This window comes from Lepisosteus oculatus, chromosome 24 (assembly GCF_040954835.1).
Source record: "Lepisosteus oculatus isolate fLepOcu1 chromosome 24, fLepOcu1.hap2, whole genome shotgun sequence".
NCBI classification, from domain to species: Eukaryota; Metazoa; Chordata; class Actinopteri; order Semionotiformes; family Lepisosteidae; genus Lepisosteus; species Lepisosteus oculatus.
This window is the reverse complement of record NC_090719.1, coordinates 710055-732118: the sequence shown is the minus strand read 5'-3', so window position 1 is coordinate 732118 and position 22064 is coordinate 710055. Positions and strand designations below refer to the sequence as shown.

Here is a 22064-nt window from a genome sequence, read left to right as displayed (position 1 = left end):
GAGGACATGGTACGAAAATGCAGTGGAACCAGCAAAGCCAAATAAATAAAATGCAGAACTGGGAGGCACGTCTGGAAACTCTGCAAACAGCATCCGGCTTTTCCCAGAGGCCTCCGGTGTGGATCTTAGTCCGGCATGAATCCGCCTGGACTCTGCTCCTCTCGTTGCCTGACCTGGTCTCCGGTCCCGGGACTCAGTCTAACTCTGAAATAGAGGCTTGAGAGTAAGATGAAGGGAGGAGGGGGTCTATTTTACAGGGTGGAGACTGAGATCGTCGCATTGACACCATTTCCATCGCAGAGTCCATTCCATCCCCCGGATCTCTTCAGTGGCAGGGCCGATCGAGCAATTCAGCTTCAATTAAAGACCGGGGCAGCGTTCCCCGAGACAGACCCATGGGGATGGGTGAACAGGTGTTGATATCAATGCAACTGATGGGGGAGTCGTTTGCACGGGGTGTAAAAAGAAATTCAGCAAGTTTGGGGTTTTGAGTTGGTGACTTAAAAAAAAAACATTCGTGGGAAAATGAACTGATGTTAATTTCTAACAGGGGGCAGATTCATCGATTTCCGTTTGGAAAATGATCCCAAGCCGGTGAAATAAGAAAGCTCCTGTCCGTGTTCCAGCGCAGGCAGTAGTGAGCTGTGTGTAAACTGGACATTGTCGTAGAAGCTCTTGTCAGCAGATGACTGAGCATCCTGCAGCCCTGCTCTGACAATACAGCTGTCCAAACAGACACCCTGTGTACCTGCCGCGCTGATCCGCTGTCGGCCTGTTGATTCAGTTCAGCCAGGGAGCATGAAGCCATTCTCTAACATTTCACCACAGGCTTTTCTCTTTATGATGGAATAACCTGTCAGGAAACAGAACAGATAATGCGAGAGAAACAGAGGAGAAGCCCAATTGTTTCCTTCTTTGGATCCAAACATTTGCAGCTGATGCCCCACAATGACACACACGATGTGCTTCTGAGGCTGGGGCTTTGTGTTCTGTATTTGGATAGTAATACGTGCATATTCTTATCATGATGTTGTCACCATTTTATTGAGCGAAGGAGTGCTGATGTTTAAACAGGACAGGTTTTGTAGGGAAGGCCGATCTGCTCTCACCTGAAGCTTGCCAACCTGATAATCAGCAGCTCTTTTCACAGGCTATACTTTCTGGACGGGTGTAGGTGTGTCTAACAAGGAGCACGTTTTTGGTGTTCATACAGCGTTTTTTAAGAGCATGCAGTTGCAAAGACTTCTGGGAGTGAATATTGGTCAGTTCTCGTCGTTTCACAAATCATCTTAAGAGTCTTCTTCCTAGATTTCTGCCTCCGTCTGTCTGCCCGAGTATCCGAAATGTCAAATGTACAGTAATTCTGCGGAGAATGATTAAAACGTCTTCCCATTTACCGATTCAGAGGAAGAGACTGACTCGCGGAGAGGAGCTGTTTAATGATTTTGAGCCAGGTGGGCCGGCAGGGAGAGGAACTGCTGTAACATCTCTCTTGCACAAAAATGAGCCTCAGGTTAACCCCCTGTCCTGAAGCTGAGCATCTGACTGGGAAACCATCCGCAGTCTGTCTCTAAAGGCCACAACCTGGTCCCGACCCCATTGAAATCTGCTGAGCACGGATGCTGTAGGTGCTTGAAAAATTTATGATTTTGACACAGACATTACAAAGCAGCTTGATTAGGCCTAATTTACTCTATTAGCAGTTGCCTAGTGTTGCTTTTGGCTCTGACTACAATCACTGGCACTTCAGAGCCCCTGGAGAAACGTTGTTGCTGTCTGATGCTGCACCAACACGCACAGGCCCTGATTTACAGCTGCCCCTCCCCCCCAGAGCGCTCTACCTGCGTGCTGACGCTCCACCGGGCCCACAGGAGCAGCACAGGCCCGGATTTCACGAGCCTCTGACTGCCTCTGCGCCGCTGCTGCGAATCAGGACCGGCTTCAGGCCGGAGGAGAGGGATGGGCAGAGGACACTGGTGTGCGAGGAGCGTCTACAGAGATGGCGAGGCAACAAGCATCTGTCTAGATACGCGGGGCGTTAGATATACGTGACTGCTGTCAAACGGGCACCCGCGATGTGCACAGTCAAACAGCAGGAATGAAACTGCATCCTTCTTCTTCCTTCTTATCAGTGTCTGTAGCGGCTCGGTTCAGTGTGGTTCAGATCAGGGTCTACAGCGGCTCGGTTCAGTGTGGTTCAGATCAGGGCCTGTAGCGGCTCGGTTCAGTGTGGTTCAGATCAGGGTCTACAGCGGCTCGGTTCAGTGTGGTTCAGATCAGTGTCTACAGCGGCTCGGTTCAATGTGGTTCAGATCAGGGCCTGTAGCGGCTCGGTTAGGCCCTCTCGGTGCTGGGCTCCAGCCACAGCTCTTGGCGTCCTGTTAAGGAGCAGGCTTGACGTCCAAGATGCTGCGGCAAAGATCCCAGATTTGGTGTTAAAATAAAATAAGAGTCCAGGCTCTGCTTCAGGCAGGGCACAGGGAGTGTGTTTTTTCCTTAATAATAATAAATCTGGACACAGGCACAGCTTAATGGTGTGGTTTCATGTTGCACGTTTTCACAGAAAAAGAAAAACAGTTTTGCACGGGAGGGGCGGAGGATTTCTGAAAACCTGGCATTCCGGATTTTCACACCCTCTGGCCAGCTGCTATTTTAAGGATTATTTTCTGCACTTGACCTCGCTGCGGATTGGTATAGAATATTTCTGTTTGACCGTAATTTTGCTCGGGCGTTGTGTTGTGTTTTGTTGTGTTGTCCCACAGCAACGTGTCGGCCTGGGCTAAAAGAGAAAGAGACTATTTATCACGCTGGCTTCTGGGAGCATAAAAAATGAATAATTAAAGATCAGTTCTTTACTATTGCAGTGTTCCCCCATTAAAACGAGCAATTTGTTAGGAAATTCTACTGCTGGGTTACGTTGCCACAGCTCTGTCTTTGGAACAACAGACCCTAAGCTCCCTGCAGACATCCAGAGTTTTTTTCCACGAGCTGATGTATTGATCAAATTCCAAACTCCTGAGAAGAGTGACAGTTGCTTGGGAAAAGATGATCAGAACACAGCTGGATGAAGTCTGGAGGCGAACAGTAAGCATAACACCACAGCGAGAGAGCTGAGCCCTGGAGGCACCAGCAGGCGTCAGCTCACTGAAGTGGGAAAAAGTGCTCACATTGTTTCTGCACGACACCCAGCTTCAGGACCAGGTCAAGCCAGAGGAGCAAATGACTGGAAAGGCTCAGTTACAGCTCGTCAAAGCTGGTGGCTGCATGACTGAGTTTAAAGACAGAGTGTGGGCTTCTGGGTGCTGTGAAAAGGACAGTGCAGCTCTGTCCAGCAGACAGGACAAGAGGGGGGAGAGAGACGCCCCAGCTGTCCTGCTCAAATTGCCGCAGTGTTTCACATGAGCAGGAGAGGAAAGAGCTAACACTGTAAGATTGTTTTGATTGAAACTGTTCCTTCGGGCCTTCAGTGCCTGCATATTCTCCGGTAATGTGTTTTACTTTTACCTGCTGGGAGCTTAATTAAAAAACAAAGAGCCTCAATTTAAAGCCCATTACTATGCTAATTTCGGAAGAACTGGGCGGTGATTAAGAGCTTTTAAGGGAAGACGTGAGCTTGCTCGAGGGACTCTGGAAGAGCAGCTCTTTTATTTTGTTTCATTAGTTTTCTACAATTATTTAGATGGCAGATAGAAATGATTATACTTAACAGCAATCCTCCACTTTTTCCCTTATTAAACAGACACATTTTAACTGTGTCCTCCTGTTCAAAAAGCAGATTTCAGTCCGGTTCTTAATTCCCTTTTTTAAAGTTTTAATTACGCTGGAAAGTTGAAGAAAGTCACAAAGGGTTATCCAGATGCACAGACAGTGCACAGGGGCTGTGAATGCCCTCTGAAGACCCAGATAATGCGCCCGCAGAGCTGTAGAAAGGTCTCGTAGTGTGTATTCTTCAGGCATTCCCTCACCTTCAATGAGGCAGAGGTCTTCGGAGCGGTCTTGGGTTGCTATCTGTAAAGTGAATTCATTGCAGCACAGACCTGATTTGCACACTACTGCTGATTCCATCAAGGAGTGAAAAAGTAAAGTGATTTCTACACCTCTGCGTGCGGGAAAGGGGGGCTGTCTGGCCCCAGCTGCTAATCCAAGGGTCCTTTTCTATCACGAGCGTGTTATTGATCATCTCTTCGGAAAACTGGGAGGGTCTAGAGGGGTTGAGAATGTCCCCTGCAGTGCTGCTCTCTGCTTCACAGAGCTGCAGTTCCCTTCCCAAACGCCAGCGCCGCCTGTCCTCTGGAAGGCGATGGGGAATCGTCCGGAGCCGTGTCTGAATAACGTCCTGGCCGTTTCTCCTCTCCCCAGGAATCTGCTCAGACTCCGTTCGGGAATGCTAGCCACTGATTGAACTCCCGCAACATATTTTATCATCCTACTCCACCACTGCAGAGCTTTTTTTAGTACTAAGTGCTTTTAAAAAAAAAATAAGCGTGGGTTTATTTTAGGAGGAGAGGGAGACAGATGCACACTGCAGCGAGCAGCTACACGCGCAAGAGAAGCGGTCGAGCACGGCCTGACCCGACCCCATCGCCCCGGCGTACACTGTCCACTTTTGTCATTTTGTTTTACGATTTGAAGACTGATTTTTTTGTCCATTTTCTTGGGATCACGGTCGCTTCAAAGTCGAAGCGCTTCGCTGAGCTGCGTTTTTGCCCCGGGGCCAGTGGTCAGGCCTCTCGGGCCTCGGAGGCGGGTGTTTCGTGAGCTCGGCTTCTTCAGGGTGCAGATGGCAGCGTGCGGAACCCGGTCTGAGCATTAAATTTCAGGGCAAAGCAGGGAAGAAAGAGTCCCTTCCAGCACAGGCGTCAGAGAGCAACTCTCACAGCAGCGCATGACAGCCCAAGAAAAGCACCGACAGGGGCTCAGATAATCAGGAGAAGCAGACACATCTGGATGTCAAATGTTGGGGTTTTTTTTTCAGTTCAGGAGTCAGTGGGACCACTTAAGAAAACGCCAGGGCCCTTTCGTTTCAACATCCACCCGTACAAGGGGAGCGTCCTGGTAAACTGCGGCTTTTGAAATCCTCCGCCAGCGCCGGCCCCTGTCCAGCCTGGCCGGCTCCAGGCCTCGTGCGCCTGCGGACCCAGCAGAGGCGCGGGAGGGAGGGGAGGTCAGACAGGCAGCGCAGCCTGGGAGGGCCTGGTGCCACGGGCCACGCTGTGCTGACCAGGAGACCCAGAGCCTTTTTCAGTGTCCAGCAGCCTTCCCCTGACCCGGAGTGCACCTTCTCACTCCTCTCTCTCATGACTGACACAGCAGAGCTGCAGCCTGCAGGCACACAGGAGCTGGGACTGTCTTCAAAGCGATTGTTTACAGCTGTTTCTGGGCTGCACACTCCTGAGCAGCTTCTCAGTGGTGCAGTGGGGAGGGAGTTAAATAAGAGCCAGCTTAAGCGTTCTTTCCTAAATGATAATGATATTAGCCTGCGTGCTTTGCAAAGAGAATGAAACAGAGAGAGAGAACAGAAACACCCCTCCAGGTTAAAGACACCCAGCTAGGCAGATTATCTTCCCCGAGTTTCCCCTTTGGCTCCGCAGCCCAGATTCCTTTTTCATCTCCTCCAGCCTCGGAACGGCAGATTCTTATCACTGTGGCAGAAGTGATGAGAGTAACGTCTTTAGTGGGAATCTATGGGTGACATGTGGTGAAAGCTTAAGATGTTGTCACACTTTAACTCTGGCTATAATCTGTTCAAAGGGAAAGTGCCTGCTCTTCAGCCACCCCAGCAGGTGAGGGGGGGGAGCCAGAGAGCTCGTTCTGTACCCTGGGACTCTGTGGTGGCCTCATTCCATATGATATTGTACGCCGTAGATAAGACTCATCTGGCATTCTACACAGGCTTACAATTATAGACACACGTGTATTTGTCCTCAGATCATTCACTATAATTTTAGGGCATTAAATACTTGGGTAAAGTTCATTAAACTCCACCTGTTTGTTGACTCATTTTAGGTTTATTGAAGCCCTCACTGATCTTCGAAGGTGGTAGAGACCGCCTTGCGCATTTAAGAAATATGACCCAGCTCATGTATCTTCGCCTCTGTGTGCTTTGTGTTTGATTTGAGCTCTGCGATGAACAAGAAAAGGCTTGAAGATAAAATGAAATGCTTAGGAAACGCCATGATTTCGTATCTTGATTTTATCTGCGTGTGATTTCTGTCGGTTTCTCTCAGAAAGATCTGCCACGGAAGGTGTGGTGTTAAACGGCTACTGTGTCCTGTGCTGTCCCAGTTGAGCAAAGTGCCAGGTATTTTCCCAGCTTGTGAAGGAAAGCCGTGCTCTCTGCCAGAGCTCCCTACTGCTGTGGGCATGGATTAGCTCTGCGTACATCTTGAATTCCTACAGAAAGGCGGTCTAGTTCCCGGAGCTGCTGGGAAAGCTCTGAATAAATACTGATGCTGTGACCTGCGGCTGATCTGAGCGGCTTATCAGTAAATCTGTAGGTACAGGTGGGAAGAGAGCAGGGCTCTTTATCCCAAAGACAAACAGGTACATGCCAGCTGCAGATTCACTGCTCTGTTGTCTCCGAAGCTGCCCTGTGCCCTCTAAACCCACCCCCGGGCACAGACAGAATCAGGCGGCACCACGCCCCCGCCCCACACCGGACCTGGTCTGTCCCATGCAGGAGAGCGCCCTGTCCGTGGACAACGTCCCAACTGGGAATCCCAGAGCCACCAGCGAAAATGAGCAGGGTCCTCTTCCGGCTCGGCTCACGTTCTCCATGTGGATCCAGCTCAGAAACTTGAGTTTGGAGGGAGGGAAAGTTTGTTCACTTTAGGTGTCCAAACTTGAGCCACCTGGTGATGGATCATATTCTCCATCCATTCGTGTGCCAGCCCGGTGCCTACAGATACCAGTCTGTTTCCGGGCGCACTCACGATGTAGAGACCCTCGCAGCCAGGAGACCCCCGCACAGACACGGGTGACCATGCAGGCTCCGCGCAGCAGGATGCCCGGTCAGGCAGCAGACCCTGGTCCCCTGGGTTGCCAGGCAGCAGCGACCGCCATGCCCATCACTGTCTGACTCGGCTGCATGATCTATTCGACACACGAACGCATAAAGGATACTGGAGCTCTACAAAAAAAAAAAACGATCAATGTGATATTTACTTTCCATGCAGCGTCCGAAACACGTATCCGAGTCTGAACTCTACATATCCAAACGCTCGAGATAAAAGCACCAGGGTGGTGAGGAGTATCTTTGAAGCGACCGCGCGTCCAGCGGGACCGCTTCGCTCCTGTCCGCCGCCAGCCTGACTCCTGCGCGCAGGTAGCGCGGGGTTTCTGCCTCGGTACGCGTCCCGGTGCGCGCCGCGGTGTGGTTTAAAGCGCTTTTCTTCCCGAGCTGAACTTGGAAAGGTATTAAAGTGGGATTAGACCCTTCCACAATCCCGCTCTTGTGTCATTCAAGCCTTGCTTTTTTAACCAGCCCCTTCTTTCCCCCCGTTTGATTGTGGCCGGCAGCGGGAGTCTGAGTGACTGCGCCTTTGAATGGGCAGAGGTGGGGTTAAACCCCGAGTCTCCTGCTCCCTGCTAATTCCTCTTGTTCCTTGGAGAAGGATTTACTTCTGCTGCCAGCTTGTGAAAGCTTTTCCTCGGCCTCCGAGAGACTGCCTTTGCTGTCCTGGGGAGGTGGGGTTGCCATAGCAGGGGCGTCACGCATGGGCATCCCGTCGGATCCCCGCTGAGAAGGGGGAGCAGGAGCCGAGAGCGGGGAGAGGTCCGGATTAGGCCTGGAGACAATGGCGGACAGGAAGATTCCCGAAGGAACAAACAGGAATTATAGCACCAAAAATAATGCAAAGTGACAGAGAGAGGAAATAGAAAAATAATGGCTTACAAGATTAGCTCGGAGGAAGAAAAAAAAGAAAGAAAAGAATTTGGAGGGGAAAAAGAATGTTTTATCTGGATGAGAAGATTCCAGTGAGCTCAGTTATGTAGGTGAATGGAGAAACTGAGAAAACGTTGGGCACGCTAAAGGGAGCTTTCCTTTTCTTGACTTTCTGTTATCCGGCCTGTGTTTAAACTCGGGTGCCTATCATTAAATCAACATTTGGTTTCTGCGCGTGGGCTGGTCGTAACAGGTCTATCACCGGGCTGTCCGCGTGAGGCGGGGGTCCCCCCGCGCGCCGGAGCCCCTCTGATCCCCGTCACCTAGGGGGACCGCGGGGGTCGCACACTTCAGGAACATTTTCCTGCAAGAGTCATTCCCTTTAGGATAATAGCAACCTCTCCACGAGGTACAACAGCCCACAGAAGCTTCGTGTTTTTATTGTACTTCCAAAGGTCAGGGTTTCCGTGAAGCATCTCTTGTTGGGATAATGTAAAAGGATCATTCAAAGGACTTTTTTTTGTCTTTATTTAAATGCAATGTCATGCACAAATATCAGCTGTGTTTATGTTAAACACATCTGGAGGATACTCGTTTTTGTTCCCTCAAACATATTAAAACACGTTTTTGAATGTTTTTTTTTTAATCTCTCAAATTGTCGGGGAAAACGTCATGAAGAATCAAAAGCAAACCGCAGCTAATGTAGATCTTGAATAATATCGAAAACAGACTGGAGAACCGAAACCCCTTGATTATCACATTCATTCTCGAAACATGTCACCATGTCTAAACGGAAAGCTTGCTAAGCAGCAGGTCGTTCTGTCTCGGAGGCGCTCCCGGGTGATTAAAATCGCACGGCGATGCTTCGAGTGTCGTCGAGGCACGAATGAGAAGTTTTCCCCTCCCTGACCCCAGCCTCGCACACCGTTTAAACGTGCAGGAAAGTCCTCAAAACTGCTCGCAGAGCAAAGAACGGCGAAGCCCGACAGATCAGAAGGAAATGAGTCGGAAACGAGATGCGCTTTGCTGTTTTTTTTTCCCTCTATTTTTTGTGATGGCGGGGTTATCACTCTGCTATTATTGCCTTTCCAGAGGTGTCGGTTACGAGAAGCGCTGATGGTGATATTCCTGAACGCGGGGAGCTATTAAAACCGGCAAGTCATTACTGTGAAGAGGAGTTGGGGGGCTTGGTTTAATGGACAACATTTGCTGTGTGTAATACAGTGCGCACCACGGGGCGCTCCACATAGTTTTCCTTCAATAACAGGACGGTGTTCTCGCTGTTCGGAGATATTGTCCGTAATATTAATAAATTTCAATGATCTATTTGGGAAACGCAGCAATCTACCCCCTACTGGAAACGCCGTACCAGCCGCTGATTGGAGCAGGCCCGGCGCGCACGACTCCTACCCTGAAGGCGGCAGCTGCGCCGCCCGGTCCCTCCTGTTCTTTATTAAAGCGGTTTGCAGGCAACATGCGAACGTTTCGCTTATTGTCCACCTGCCGCGCGTCGTTTCACCCGGCCGTCGCTGTCAGTAGTTCCCGCCCCGAGTTCCCCCACTCAGAATGTCCACATTCTTCGTGGGTTCGTCCAGATCGCCCCGCAAGAATCGGCGCCACAGCGGCCGCAAAATGACCAATCCTCTCTACGCGTCTCGTCTTTGGATATTAATTATGAAATATCTAGATCTCCCCCAACAACAGGTCCTTAATTAATAGGTGCTTTCTTTAGTTCGGCACTAAGCTTGTTTGCAAAACATGCCACAGGCGCTTAGGGATTACTCCTTAGGTGTTCCCATAGTAAAATAATAATCCTCTTAAAATATTGCCATAAACCCGGGCCTCGAGCTTTGAAGAAAGTCGCCGCGGACCGGTGTTCGCGGTGCTTTGTTGTGGTTCTGCTTACTGTTGTGGAATTTTGGCCTCGGGACGGCGGCTCCGGGCGGGCCGGGAGACGGGCCGGGAGACAGGCCGAAGGCACTCTGCGCAGTTCATCGAGTCCTTAATCGTCCTTAAGCGCTTTGAGCGGAGTGTCCAGAAAAGCGCTATATAAGTGTAAGAAATTATTATTATTATTATTATTATTATTATTATTATTATTATTATTATTTATTAATTAATTAATTAAGAAGCAGCCATAGGGATGTCTGGCGACCCACCCTCGTACTGCAGTTCGGAATGTATTCCAGAACAACGGGAAGCCCATTAAATAACTTTATTCATTAAACCCAAAGTCACAAGGGACCCGAATCAGACTTCTCCCACAGTTCCGCGAGTTGACAGGCCTGCTGATGGAAAAACGTGTTTGAGCCGCTCTTGCGCACCGCCGGGAAGAGCGACCCGGCGGTTCCGCTCGGTTCGACCGGCGTGTCCAGTCACGTGCAGCGGTGACGGCTCGCCCTCCACTCGGCGGCCCTTCGGAGCTCGTAGCTGTGAACCCACGGAAAGAGATTGTATTCCTGGCAGCTAGGATTAAACCCGTGGGGTTTGGGCCCCAGCAGGGCCTAGAACCCTAAAATGTTCTCCCTCCGCAGCTCTGCGGGTCAATGAGGTTTAATTCCCAGCCTCACCCCTCCGCCTCCCGCAGTGTGTGTGGGTAGAAACGAAAGAATTGTGGTGTTTTTACACGACGTCGAATTCCCCATAACTCGCGACATTCATACTCCTAGCATTACTGAGAGACTCTTGAGCAAATGAGAGGTTTATACGTTGGTTTTAGTTAAGCAGAATTAAAACACCGCTTTCGCCGACACCGTGCTCTGGAGAGGCCTTAATGTCCGGCTGTGGCGTACACTTCATTCCGCAATAAGAAACAAAAACCTGAAATCATCCGTTTCAGTTTTTGCAGTGCGAAATGTTAGTGTTTGTTGATCTTTTGCATCTTTTTTTTTCCCCGTTCTGCTTGTTGACTGGACCGGATCGCGCGTGTCCACGAGCTCTGCTGTCGGACCCTTCGCCTCGCTGGAAATGCAGAAGTGCGGTTAGCGATTAACAGAGCCCCTTCCACCACAGTTAATGCGCGGAAACCGTTTTTTTTTCCCCTCGCACGGCTTTCTTGAGCGTCCAGATTTCTCAGCTCGTAATTAACGGCTTATAATTACAACGATTAGAATATGTTTGCCTGCGTTGGCGAGGGAGATGGGGGACAGCGGTGCGGCAGACGAGGCGATGTCTTGCCAGTGCGAACAGCGGGCTGCGATTCGCCCAGACCGACGAGGTCTGAAGCCTTCGCAAGAGAGCTGGGCCGTAGACAAGAACTCAGCTGTGCATCTGAAACAGCAGATGGCCGTATGGACCCTTAGCAGGGTCGTGTATCGGTGGTTGTGTTCGTAAGGCTTAGACAGGAGAGCCCGACTTCACTGGGAGATCCTAACACATAAAACCTTTATAAGCGCTTCCTCTGGCGATGACGCCCCTGTCTTCGCCGGGCTGTTGGAACCGCTGGAAAGTCTGTGTCTCGTCTGGTCTCCCAGATTACTTGTGTGGGAAAATACAGACTTGGACCGAAGGCAGAGAGGGTTGGCTACCGTGACGGTGGACTTTTTTTTTTTAACTCCGAAGACTGATTTATCTCGCTCATTGTTTTACAGTGACAATTAGAAAAACAACAACAACAACAACGCATAACGTGTGTGTTTTTGTGTGTGGGGGGGGGGAGGCTCATTAACAGTTTGCGATTTCCGTGAAATGTGTTGGCCTCCGAGAGCCAGTGATTTTGTATAAAAATTTAAACAGTCCTTAAAGTCCTTTTACAAGCCCGACTGCCAGTAGTAGTGTGGAACGCATAATTTAGTTTTAAGGGTGACGATAACCCCAGGTGCGTCTCTCTTGAAATACGACTTTTATTGCGAGCGCTGTTGTCATCGTAGTGCGAAGAGACCCAGTACAGTCAGTTGTCTTCTGGGCATTTTCTTTTCATTTTCTGCCGTCTCTGGGTTACTCTTAAATCGTAACCTGCTCTGCAGGCTCTGCGTAATTTGTTTTCACATTTTAAGCAGGTCTGACTTCAGCCGCTCTGTTTTCATTTTTTCAGGCGTCAAATAAAAAAAAAAAGACGAGAGACGGGAGAAAACGTTCCCTGTGATCGTGATAATAGGATACTAATTGCCTTGGATAAGAAAATGTTATGTTTTAGGATTTTTGCCACCCATCATGGTGTTTTTGTTAAAATGCAAATCGACCATCGCAGATCACTTAACAGCGTCTTAAAAGGCTGTTCTCAGAAAAAAGCCCTCGCCTCTGTACCAGAGGCTCCTGACAATTGAGCTCTACTGAACCGTTGTCGGGTTATCTGTCGCAGTTTTACAGATGAACTGCTGTCAAAAGGTGAGGCTCAGAGCCTTCCCACAGAATCAGCCGAGATGAAAAATCCCCAAACCCTCTCTATCAAAACAAGCTTTGATGGACAAGCCTAATTTGCTTAACTGAAGCAGCCAGGAATCCTGCACTGAGGGCTCTGCTGTAGCCCAGGAGCCGCTCAAACGCGACACGCAGAGAAGTGCCCGAGACAAGGAGAGAACGGAATTGAATTGAATGTCACCGATCGAGAACCCGAAACCTGCCAGCGTTAGAGAATGAAATGTTTTCCATTTCGCTAGCACAGTGCGCCCTGACGAGGGGGTGAGCACCTCGTGAGCTGTCGGTGGCTTCTTCTTCTGAAATACAGCCCTGTCAGGAGCACCAATGATGAGATGGGGCTCACCTCGAGCAAAACGTGGCTCTTATTAATTCATTTGGCTGAGACTTTTATCCCAAAGTGGCTCATACCTGTGCCCGTTTTGTAGACCCGGGCGGTTTGCTAGCGGTCAAGAGCTCACAGGCGCCAGAGCGCAGTGGCACCCGGGGACAGTGCGGCCCACCCGCCCCCAGGACCCGCGCCTCAGGCCTGTCCTGCCTCTGTGTGTGTTTGAACAGGCTGTTCGCCGCCAAGTGCAGCGGCTGCATGGAGAAGATCGCCCCCACGGAGTTCGTGATGCGCGCCCTGGAGTCCGTCTACCACCTCAACTGCTTCTGCTGCTGCGTCTGCGACCGCCAGCTGCGCAGGGGCGACGAGTTCGTGCTGAAGGAAGGGCAGCTGCTGTGCAAGAGCGACTACGAGAAGGAGAAGGACCTCCTGAGCTCCGTCAGCCCCGACGACTCCGACTCAGGTGAGGCCGAGCGGGCCGCGGGGGCGCGCCAGGCGGGCCCGGGTCCTGTCTGTATTTTCTTTCTCGCTCCCCGGTGCGCGGTTCACCACTCGAGAGGCAGCAGCTGGTGGCGTGAAGGGCGCCAGCCAGCACTGAGATCTTTACAGGCCGAGGAAGCAGGGAAGTCGGAGCTCGACGCAGAAAAACCGCATTGCATGGCTGAAAAGCCGGAGAGCTTTTCCTGGGAGAGGAAGAGAAGAGCTGCTGGAGCTCAGTGATTTCTGGTAGTTCCCCACAGTGTAAAACGCAGCTTGGAGTGCTGTCTGCGTCTCGGGAGTTTTTTTTTAACTTAACGTGGCATGTAGCCAAGCCCCTGTGCTCGACCGCATCTGGTTCCAGTTTTCACAAGAGACAAATATCGGGAAATTTGTCAAATGCATCTGTGCACTGCACGCCCGTGATGGCTTTTGTGGATTTTAGTTTTATTCCCCCACTTTCATTATTCCAACGAAAGCTGAGTTTTTTTTGTTGTTGTTGTTGTTGTCAAATAAATGGGTGTAGCGTAGATGTACTAGAGGTAACCCAGGAATCCCCCCCAAAACAACCGAGAGCGTTAGAAAACAGTGAACTGGGCTGTTTGTGCGCGCATATCAGGAACAGACAACATTCACACACCCCCAGGTCGCGCTCAGACTTCTAAATACTCAGGCAAAGCGGGAAAAATGTCCACTTTTACAACTCAGAAAGACCTGCAAAGATTGCTTAAATTTAAGATTATATTTTTAAAATCCCGATAACAATAACCAAATCACTTTATTTCGATATATAAAATATTATTTCAGGTCTTTTTAAACGTGAGAATGACGAGGCTCAATTCGGATCTTAGATGTCGCCTTTAGGTCTATTTTGTGACTTGCAAAACCAGTCGGTTAATGTTTACAAGTGTAAATATTTCTCTATTAGCAGTTCTCAGAGTTGAAGAGATTCCAAAAAAGCCGCATGTAAGAGATCCAAAAACTTCTGTGTTGTTTAGAAGTATTTTAATGTTCTTGGATGTTATTCTGAGCGACATGCGGGCACACCTCTGACGCGCAAATGGAGGGGGAGGCTCTCCATTAAAGACGGTGTAATTAATGCTCTGGGGAGAGGTTATTTCCCTTTTATACTTATTGTTTTCACTGTGCACAATTATGACTTTATTATTATTACGTTTAGCAAATTGTTAGCTCTTTCTTACGTAATGAAATTTTTGTCCACAGGTAAATAAAAGGAACTCTCAGCAGGGTCGTAATAATTATTAAGCTCAGTAAACCGTTTAGCTGCGATGGCGCATTAAAAAGGTAACGGTGGTGGGGTGTTATTTAAGTCACAGAGATGCTCTTTGATCATTATAAAAAGGTGCTTATTAGACTGAAAGATGATCGCGCAGCAAGATCTTAATAAAACGAAAACATTGGGAACGTTCTCAGGCTTGTCAGCTCCCAGCGGTTAAGAGTCTGAAAATCCCTTCCGCTCCTTCACGGCCAGCGACAGGGTGGTGTGCGAGTTCGCCTGCCTGTAACGTGAGCTGAGGTGCATCCGTGTCAAACCCGCTGTTATCAGTGCACCTAACACGGGTTACAAGCAGGAAGATGTGCCGATTGTTGTCATTAATTCCAAGACCTGTCAGTTTTTATCTTGAACTTAGCAGTGTGCTTTTTCTTTGCATGTCTGTTTTGGAGCCTGCAGTGCTCTGCTGTGCAGATTTGCGGGGTTTCTGGTTGGGTCCCCCCCCCCCCCCCCCCGAGCTTTCGGATGATTACATTTGCCCCCCACGTGTTCAGCTGGAGCAGTCTGAGCGCAGGGCACGGCAGCGACGCTGCACCAGGCTCAAATCTTCACAGTCGGCCCATTTCACTCGCCCCCGCCGCCCGAGCGAGCGCGGAGACGATTCTTGTTAAAGCGCGATCGGCTGTCAGTGACAGATCTGTCCCGTAATGAGAACCAGCTTCAGAAACCGCGCAGCCCACTCGCAGACCCGGGCAGCGCGACGCTCAGGCGTTCACGGCAGGAGCGCGGCGCGCCCTGCCCGCCCCGTTGAAAAATGGACACCCACCGATTAAAACCACATGCCGGGACGTCTTCTCTGACAAATGCGCTGTCACGGGGTGCAGGGTCTGGGGGTCTCACACTATATCATCAGGATGTATGGCTTCCCGCCCGTTTCCCCGTGCACTTCTGTAACGACACGCCCCCGCTCTCCCTGCAGCGAAGAGCGACGACGAGGACGTGGACGTGAAGCCGAGCAAAGGGCCCGGGTCCGCGGGCAAGGGCGGCGACGACGCCAAGGACCCGCGCAGGCCGAAGCGGCCCCGGACGATCCTGACCACGCAGCAGCGCCGGGCCTTCAAGGCCTCGTTCGAGGTGTCGTCCAAGCCCTGCCGGAAGGTGAGGAATTCGGGGCCCTGCCAGTCCCCCATCCAGTCCCCCGTCCGGCTGGGGTAACCACACTCTGCCAAGAGGGGCGCATGCCTGGGTTCTGGGGTGCGGATGTCCCAGTGAGGGGCCTGTGACCCCTTCCCTGGTCTCCCTCGAGGGCAGGCTCGCCCTGTGCTGCTGGGGCTCCCCAGGACGTCCCGCCGTGGAGACGTTACTGCGGGACAGTAAAATTCCACACGCCTGGAGTGGGAACGGTCACGAGGAGCACAGTGTAATCCTCGTAAAAAAAACAAAACTATTTTTAATTCCTCCATGACGTCAGGGTGCTTTGAAGTGGGTTGTGGGTCTTTGGCTGCAGACGGAGGGGGTGATGGGTGCTCTCTGGGGCCCACAGCATTTCCAGTGACTAACGGCGCAGAGCTCAGGGCTGTGGGTTTCCTGGAGTAGGGCTATCAGGGGTGTGGGGCCGCCTGTCTGCACTTCCGTGTTCAACTGGCTCGTTTTCGAAGTGTCTGGATTTACTCTGCCCATGCGTTCGGTTCCCCTTACCGCCCAGTTAACGATGTCGAAAAATGTTCTCCTGAACAGGTCCGAGAAACCCTGGCTGCAGAAACGGGTCTCAGTGTTCGAGTGGTCCAGGTGTGGTTCCAGAACCAGAGAGCAAAGGTGAGCGGAGAGACCGCCCGCCTCGTTTCCTGCAGCGTGGCACAGAACAGCCTTACGTACACTTCTCCTGGAGAGCTGAGCTAACGGCTGCGTCCACCTCCTGTTCCGATGGTATCTTCAGAAGAATTTGAGTTCCGAGTTGTAGCAGGATTGAGTGTCTTTTCTGGCTGGGGGAGGGGGAGAGTGGAAAACAGAGATCTTGTTAAACGTAGGGAGGCTGTGGCCTTGTGTTTGCACTTGATCCCGGATTGTTTTCTACTCGCAAACCTCTCTTTCTTCCAGATGAAGAAGCTGGCGCGGAGACAGCAGCAGCAGCAGGAGCAGCAGAACTCGCAGAGGCTGGGCCAAGGTAACCCTGGGGCGCCGGACAGCAGGGGGACTTGGGTTCAGGAGCCGGGGGAGGCACGTCGTGAGCACTGCCCCCGCCTGTGACCCAGCTCCGGCCCGGCCTTCGTTCAAACTGAGCCTGAGCGTCACAGGAGCGCGGTTCTTCAGAGCTGCTCTCACTGCTCAGTGCGTCTCTTTTCTGACTGTAGGAGGTGTGGGTACAGCAGGCGTCGGGCTGGGGGGCACTACCAGCCAGACCGTGGCGTGTGAGTGGAGTTGTGCCCGCTGCCTGGGGGGTGCCTGTGTCTCCGCGTGCGCTGCGGGCTGGCTCATGGCCTCCTCCACCCCAGGTCCCTCCTCTCCCTCGCATTCCGTGGAGCAGATTCCGGGCGCTCCGGGCCGAGGGGAGCCGGGGAGTGAGGCAGGGCTAGAGTGACAGGTTGCGGGGTCGCGCTCGTGGGGGAGGGGGGGGGTTGGGGGTCGGCCTGCGCTCGGAGGTGACACTTCCCTCGAGCTGTCTGAGACGCCCTGTCAGGACCGCCCTGTCCCCGGCAATAAGGAATACTGTCTGTCAGCCTAGAGCCTGCCGATCGGCACTTCAATCACAGCTTTATTAACGCAAGTGTGAGCCTCCGCTGGGGCTTCAGCCCAGAGTGGGATCACCGAGGGGCCGAGTGGGCTCTGGATGATTCACGCGCACGATTAGTCTGCTGCCGCTCCTCTTGATATCACTTTCCAGGTTCTTTTGCCAACGTTTATTTTAGCCGCCTGCATCATCGGCCCGAGGCCCTCGCATTTCGCGCGGCAGTTAAAAGTGCAGTATCGGCAACCGGTGCAATAAAACCGCAGTGTGCCGAACTCTTCATTCGTGCCATAAACGTTATCTGCACAGTGGCCCTGTTGCACTTTATACCACCACTGGGAAAACACGGCAGGAAATGAGGCCGCGTCCAGATAATGAATTTATCTTGGATGTGGGATGCCGCTAATGCTGTAATTACCTTAAAGCAGATAAGACTTAATCTGAATGATAAGAAGGTTATAATGAGCCGTGAGCAGGGGCTCGCCGGCCAGGCCGCTCGGCTCCGGGACGTGGCTGTGGCTGTGGCGGCCCCCTGTGCCCCCCGGCTGACGCCCCCCCCCGGCTGCCGTTGCAGAGGTGATGTCCAATCGGATGGAGGGGATGATGAGCTCGTACGCGCCCCTGGCCCCACCCCAGCAGCAGCTCGTGGCCATGGACCAGAACGGCTACAGCACGGACCCCTTCCAGCAGGGCCTCACCCCTCCGCAGATGCCCGGGGACCACATGAATCCGTACGGTGAGCACCCCCCCCTCCGGGGACACCCCCACGCCCGCGAGCGGCGGCGGTCGGACCGCGGTCACGGCCTCGACGGCGTAGCCCCCGCCCCCTCCCCTCCCTAACGGCTAACGAGCAGGCGGCCCGTTGTCCGGGTCTCCGAACTGTGCCTTCAATCTAACCGGCATGTCCCGAGCTTCCCGCTCGGCCTCTCCCGGACTGCCGGGCGGCTCCCGGTCTCCACCGCACTCGGGTAAGACTGCGGCACCACAGAGGTGCAAGGCGAGAACTGAGGCAGAGGGAAACTGGTCAACCCCAATACTCGTATTCCCTTTGATAAGGCTCAGTATTTAAAAGGTAGGAGCCGAGCAAATTTACTGCAGCTGATGGCCGACCCTCGGCTGTCTCCGTGAATGAAGAGCAGCTTCGCAGCCGTAGGGCTGTTGGATTCCTCGGCTGCATGAAGCCCTGCCTAAAATGGAGTCACTCGTTTTGATCCTGTATTGTGACGAAGCGTTTCATGTGGGATCTGAAACGGTAATACATTCTTTGAAATACAAAAGATACCCAATAAACCCAGGTCAGATTGCACCAAGGATACTGTTAAAATGTGTGCCATTGATTATTATTATTATTATTATTGTTGTTATATTTATTATAATCATTACTATAAAATGATATATTCGGGCTGTGTTATTTACAGAGCCACTCAGAGGTAAGAAATCTTCTTATTTCAGCTAAAATACCTTATAATTCACACTGATGCCTGAAGATAACATTTGGGGACCAGGTCTTTAGATACAGGTTATTTTGCAGGAGACCTCAAAACTGTAAATAATTTAGCAGCACAAGCTTTTCCAGTAAATCAAGGCAGGCAATTTGTGAGTCTAATCCTGTTATAAATGCTTTGCCTAAGGTAGAACTGAAGGTGTTTTTTTTTCCCAAAACCAAGAACAGTGAAGCTGTATTTGTCAATTCTGCAAACGCTTTGTTTCCCAGCTCAGTCAACAGCATTACCACTGTCTCCTTTAATTTATAAAAGCTGTTTTTTTTCCTGTTGTAAAACCCAAATCCCTTATCACATCTCTGATTTTTTTCTAATTTTATGGTCTGCAAAGAGTAACAAATAACATTGTCAACTCATTAAAAATGAATGCGCCATCAAACTGTCCCCCGTACTGATGTAAGGGTGTCATTTAGACCTGAAGCACCTAATAAAACAACCATCTCTCCCGCAAGAAAATTCCGAAATTAAAGTTTTTAAGAGGCAAACAATGGCAATTAACTGCTTTCTGGGAACCTCTGGGCATTGTTTCACATTTCCTCTCCTATCTCACCGGAGTCTAAGACACCTGAAGACCCATATGCTGCTCACGGGAGGCTTGCTTAGTGAGATTTTATTTCATATGTTGGTGCTTTTCTAAAAATTAGAACGTTAAACCCACTTGAGTCCGTATAGAGACACTCGAAGGAGGCGCTGTCGTGAATTGTACCGTCAGAAACAATCAGTTTTTCGGACGTTGTTTTTCATTAGCACACACAAAAAAGTTCTGTTTTATTCTATGAAAAGGATTTATTTTTCCCCCCCGTTTCCAACGAGAACTATAAAAGCGCCGGAAGTTTGATTAGGAGCTTAAAACTGAAGGTGTGTGTGGGGGGGGTGGGGTGTAATTGCTCCCTTCAGCGACGAAATCTCAGTTTTTCTCAGTTTCATCAGACCGTTCCTTCGATAGGAGCGGCGATTTTATTTTTATTTTTTTGCCGTCCGTCACTGAAATAGTTTTTTTTTCTTCCCACTCATTTTACTGTCACAGGAAACGACTCCATTTTCCACGACATAGACAGCGACACGTCCCTAACTAGCCTCAGCGACTGCTTCCTGCCCTCCTCGGAGGTCGGCTCCCTGCAGGCCCGGGTGGGAAACCCCATCGACCGGCTCTACTCCATGCAGAGCTCGTACTTCGCCTCGTGAAAGGCGGGGCCGCGGACGACGAGACAGGCGCCATCTTCGCCCCTCCAGTACAGCTGTGAACACAACCCTGCGGTTTCTCGAGGTCGAGAAAACGTAAAATCAAAAAAACAAAAAACACAAAACAAAACAACGGCCGATGCGCGCACACAGAAACAGCCAACAGTGAACGGTTTTACTGTTTCTCTCCTCCCCGGCTCTTTGCCAAAACGCTGAGAAAAGACGGCGAATTGCGTGGAGAAAAATGGACGTCTCTGTTTCTTCTCGACAGCAAAGACGTGGAGATGTCAAGACTTAAGCAGCTTTCAGAGAAAAAAAACCAACTGTTTTATAGACCTAATATCTGTAGGATATTTGTACATGACTTTATGAAAATAGCCCCCCCCCCCAACTTGTTAACATAATATACATAAATCGATTTTTAAACATGTCATTTGACCAAGTACTGCATCTGAAGGCTGGGAATTGGACACGTTTCCCTAATAGCATGACTCCCACCATTAACTTGTGAACATTAAACTAGAAAAAAAAGGAAAAAAACCTTGTGAGACTTTGAGATGTAAATGTGATGTCTGGACTTTCACGATTGTTTCTTTTGTTTTGCTTCACACAATGTTCAGTGCACACACACGTAGGTCATCTTGTTCATTTGTAGCCCTTACAGTGTATGGTTTTGAGTAAAAGAGATATGGGGTCTGGAGGTAACACAGCAATGACTGAGTGTATATAAGGGGCAACTTGTCCAAAACAAACCAGTTGTGCATGTGAAGATGGAAGCCCTCCTATTTATTTATCTACAACGTGTGCCTGAAGGTACTTCAAAAACTGAAAAGCTTTATTTAAAAAGAAGAATTTCCCAATGTAAAGTAGTGAAACATGTTATCTTTTACTTGTATGTCATTTAATTCTGAAATTAAAGCTAGTATTTTGGTTTTGATTTTTTAACTAGGCTGTAAATCAGCAATGTTGTACTATTTATTTGTTTTGAGCTCAACAAGACCTTGTTAAGAATGCATTTTTAATGCTGATATTTGCTAAATTACCAAAGTCTGTTGGTATTATAAATAAACTCTGAAAAAACCTAACACTTTTTTCCTAGGATCCGTAAAGCTTAATTATTTTTGCACCATTTCTGTGATACAAAGCCTACCTGTTGGAAAAATATATACATATATATTTAAAAAAAGAAGTTTAAAAAGTTAGAACTTTTTTCCTAGAGCAGTAGACATACAATGCACTTGCAGAGTAACCTCACACGGCTTGTTCAAATAACAAGACAGCAGTTCTTCCAGATTTGGACCATAAAGAGATTTTTTTGTACATTTCGTTCCAAATGTTATTACAGGGTGATGACAAAACTATGTTCAACTGGATCTCAGGTTGTACTGTTTGTAAAGTATTAAAAATTAAACTTAATTAAGTGAATTCCTTACAGACTTCTTTAATAATCCTTTCTTCAATGCCTGCTGCATCATCTTCCGTTAGGAGGGGAATTTTTGCAGCCTCAGTCAGAGTGCCTCACTGCAGTCATCGAGGAACTGGCAAATTCTGCAGTGAAAGCAAAGGGTTTCACAGCAGCAGAAATGAAGGGGCATCCAGCAGCATTGCAGAAGTCCTTGTTTTCCCTAATTGTTGTCGTTGAGCTTTGACACGGGTCAGACTACTTTAAAAGTCTTTTCCCTGGCCCAAAAAGAGTGGCGTATTTAGCTGTACCAAGAGACATTTGCCCAATCAAGGGAGGATAATGCCTTTCTGCTGATTTGTACCATAAACGAGGCAATGGCAGGAAGAAGAGCTTTTCCACGCGTTCCCTGAGATGGCTACCATTGATTAGACACGAGGGAGCTGGGAGGTCAGAGGTCATGACAGCTGTTTATTACACACGCTCCGAACGACCCACTTGTGCTGGATGCAAGCCTGAGAGCGAATCTGCATGCATGTTAGAGCTCATCAAATTAAATACCCACTTTCATTCAAGGCCATTTGGCCTCTAAAATCCTCTTGCTCGAACATAAGAAAGGCAACACTGAGGAGCTATAGGCCAATTATGAGAATGGAGATTAATGAGGCCTTTGGAATTCTCAGAGAAAACAAACATACAAGCCCTTTTCATGTGTGTCATTTATCTACATGTGGAAATATTCCAAAACAGCGGACATACCATCCACGAGGTGCTGTCAGTCCTTTTATGATCTGCGCTACGTATGAGACACACTCTGTAATAAAGGTAGAGGCCATTCAATGTCCCACAACAGTGAAACAATGTAGCATGTCCAGAGGAATACTACAAGAAAATGATATTAGGCCATTAAGCCTGTGACATCATCATCACCTGAGAGGACAGATCAGAGTGGCGATTGATTAGTTAATTGCAA

At 49.8% G+C, this 22064-nt stretch overlaps 1 protein-coding gene across 3 annotated transcripts in view; it reads left to right on the top strand.

Moving 5' to 3' along the window:
- The window catches only part of LOC102694121 (LIM/homeobox protein LMX-1.2), a 76179-nt gene extending 55065 nt beyond the window's left edge, over window positions 1-21114 (top strand). For all 3 annotated transcript variants that reach the window (XM_069183322.1, XM_015366829.2, XM_006640498.3), the window contains 6 exons: window positions 12800-13032; window positions 15260-15438; window positions 16018-16095; window positions 16378-16444; window positions 17580-17741; window positions 19535-21114. In XM_069183322.1, coding sequence (XP_069039423.1) covers window positions 12800-13032; window positions 15260-15438; window positions 16018-16095; window positions 16378-16444; window positions 17580-17741; window positions 19535-19692 — 877 coding nt within the window. In that variant the 3' untranslated portion in view covers window positions 19693-21114. The remainder of the gene's footprint in view (window positions 1-12799; window positions 13033-15259; window positions 15439-16017; window positions 16096-16377; window positions 16445-17579; window positions 17742-19534) is intronic.
- Window positions 21115-22064: the final 950 nt, after the last annotated feature.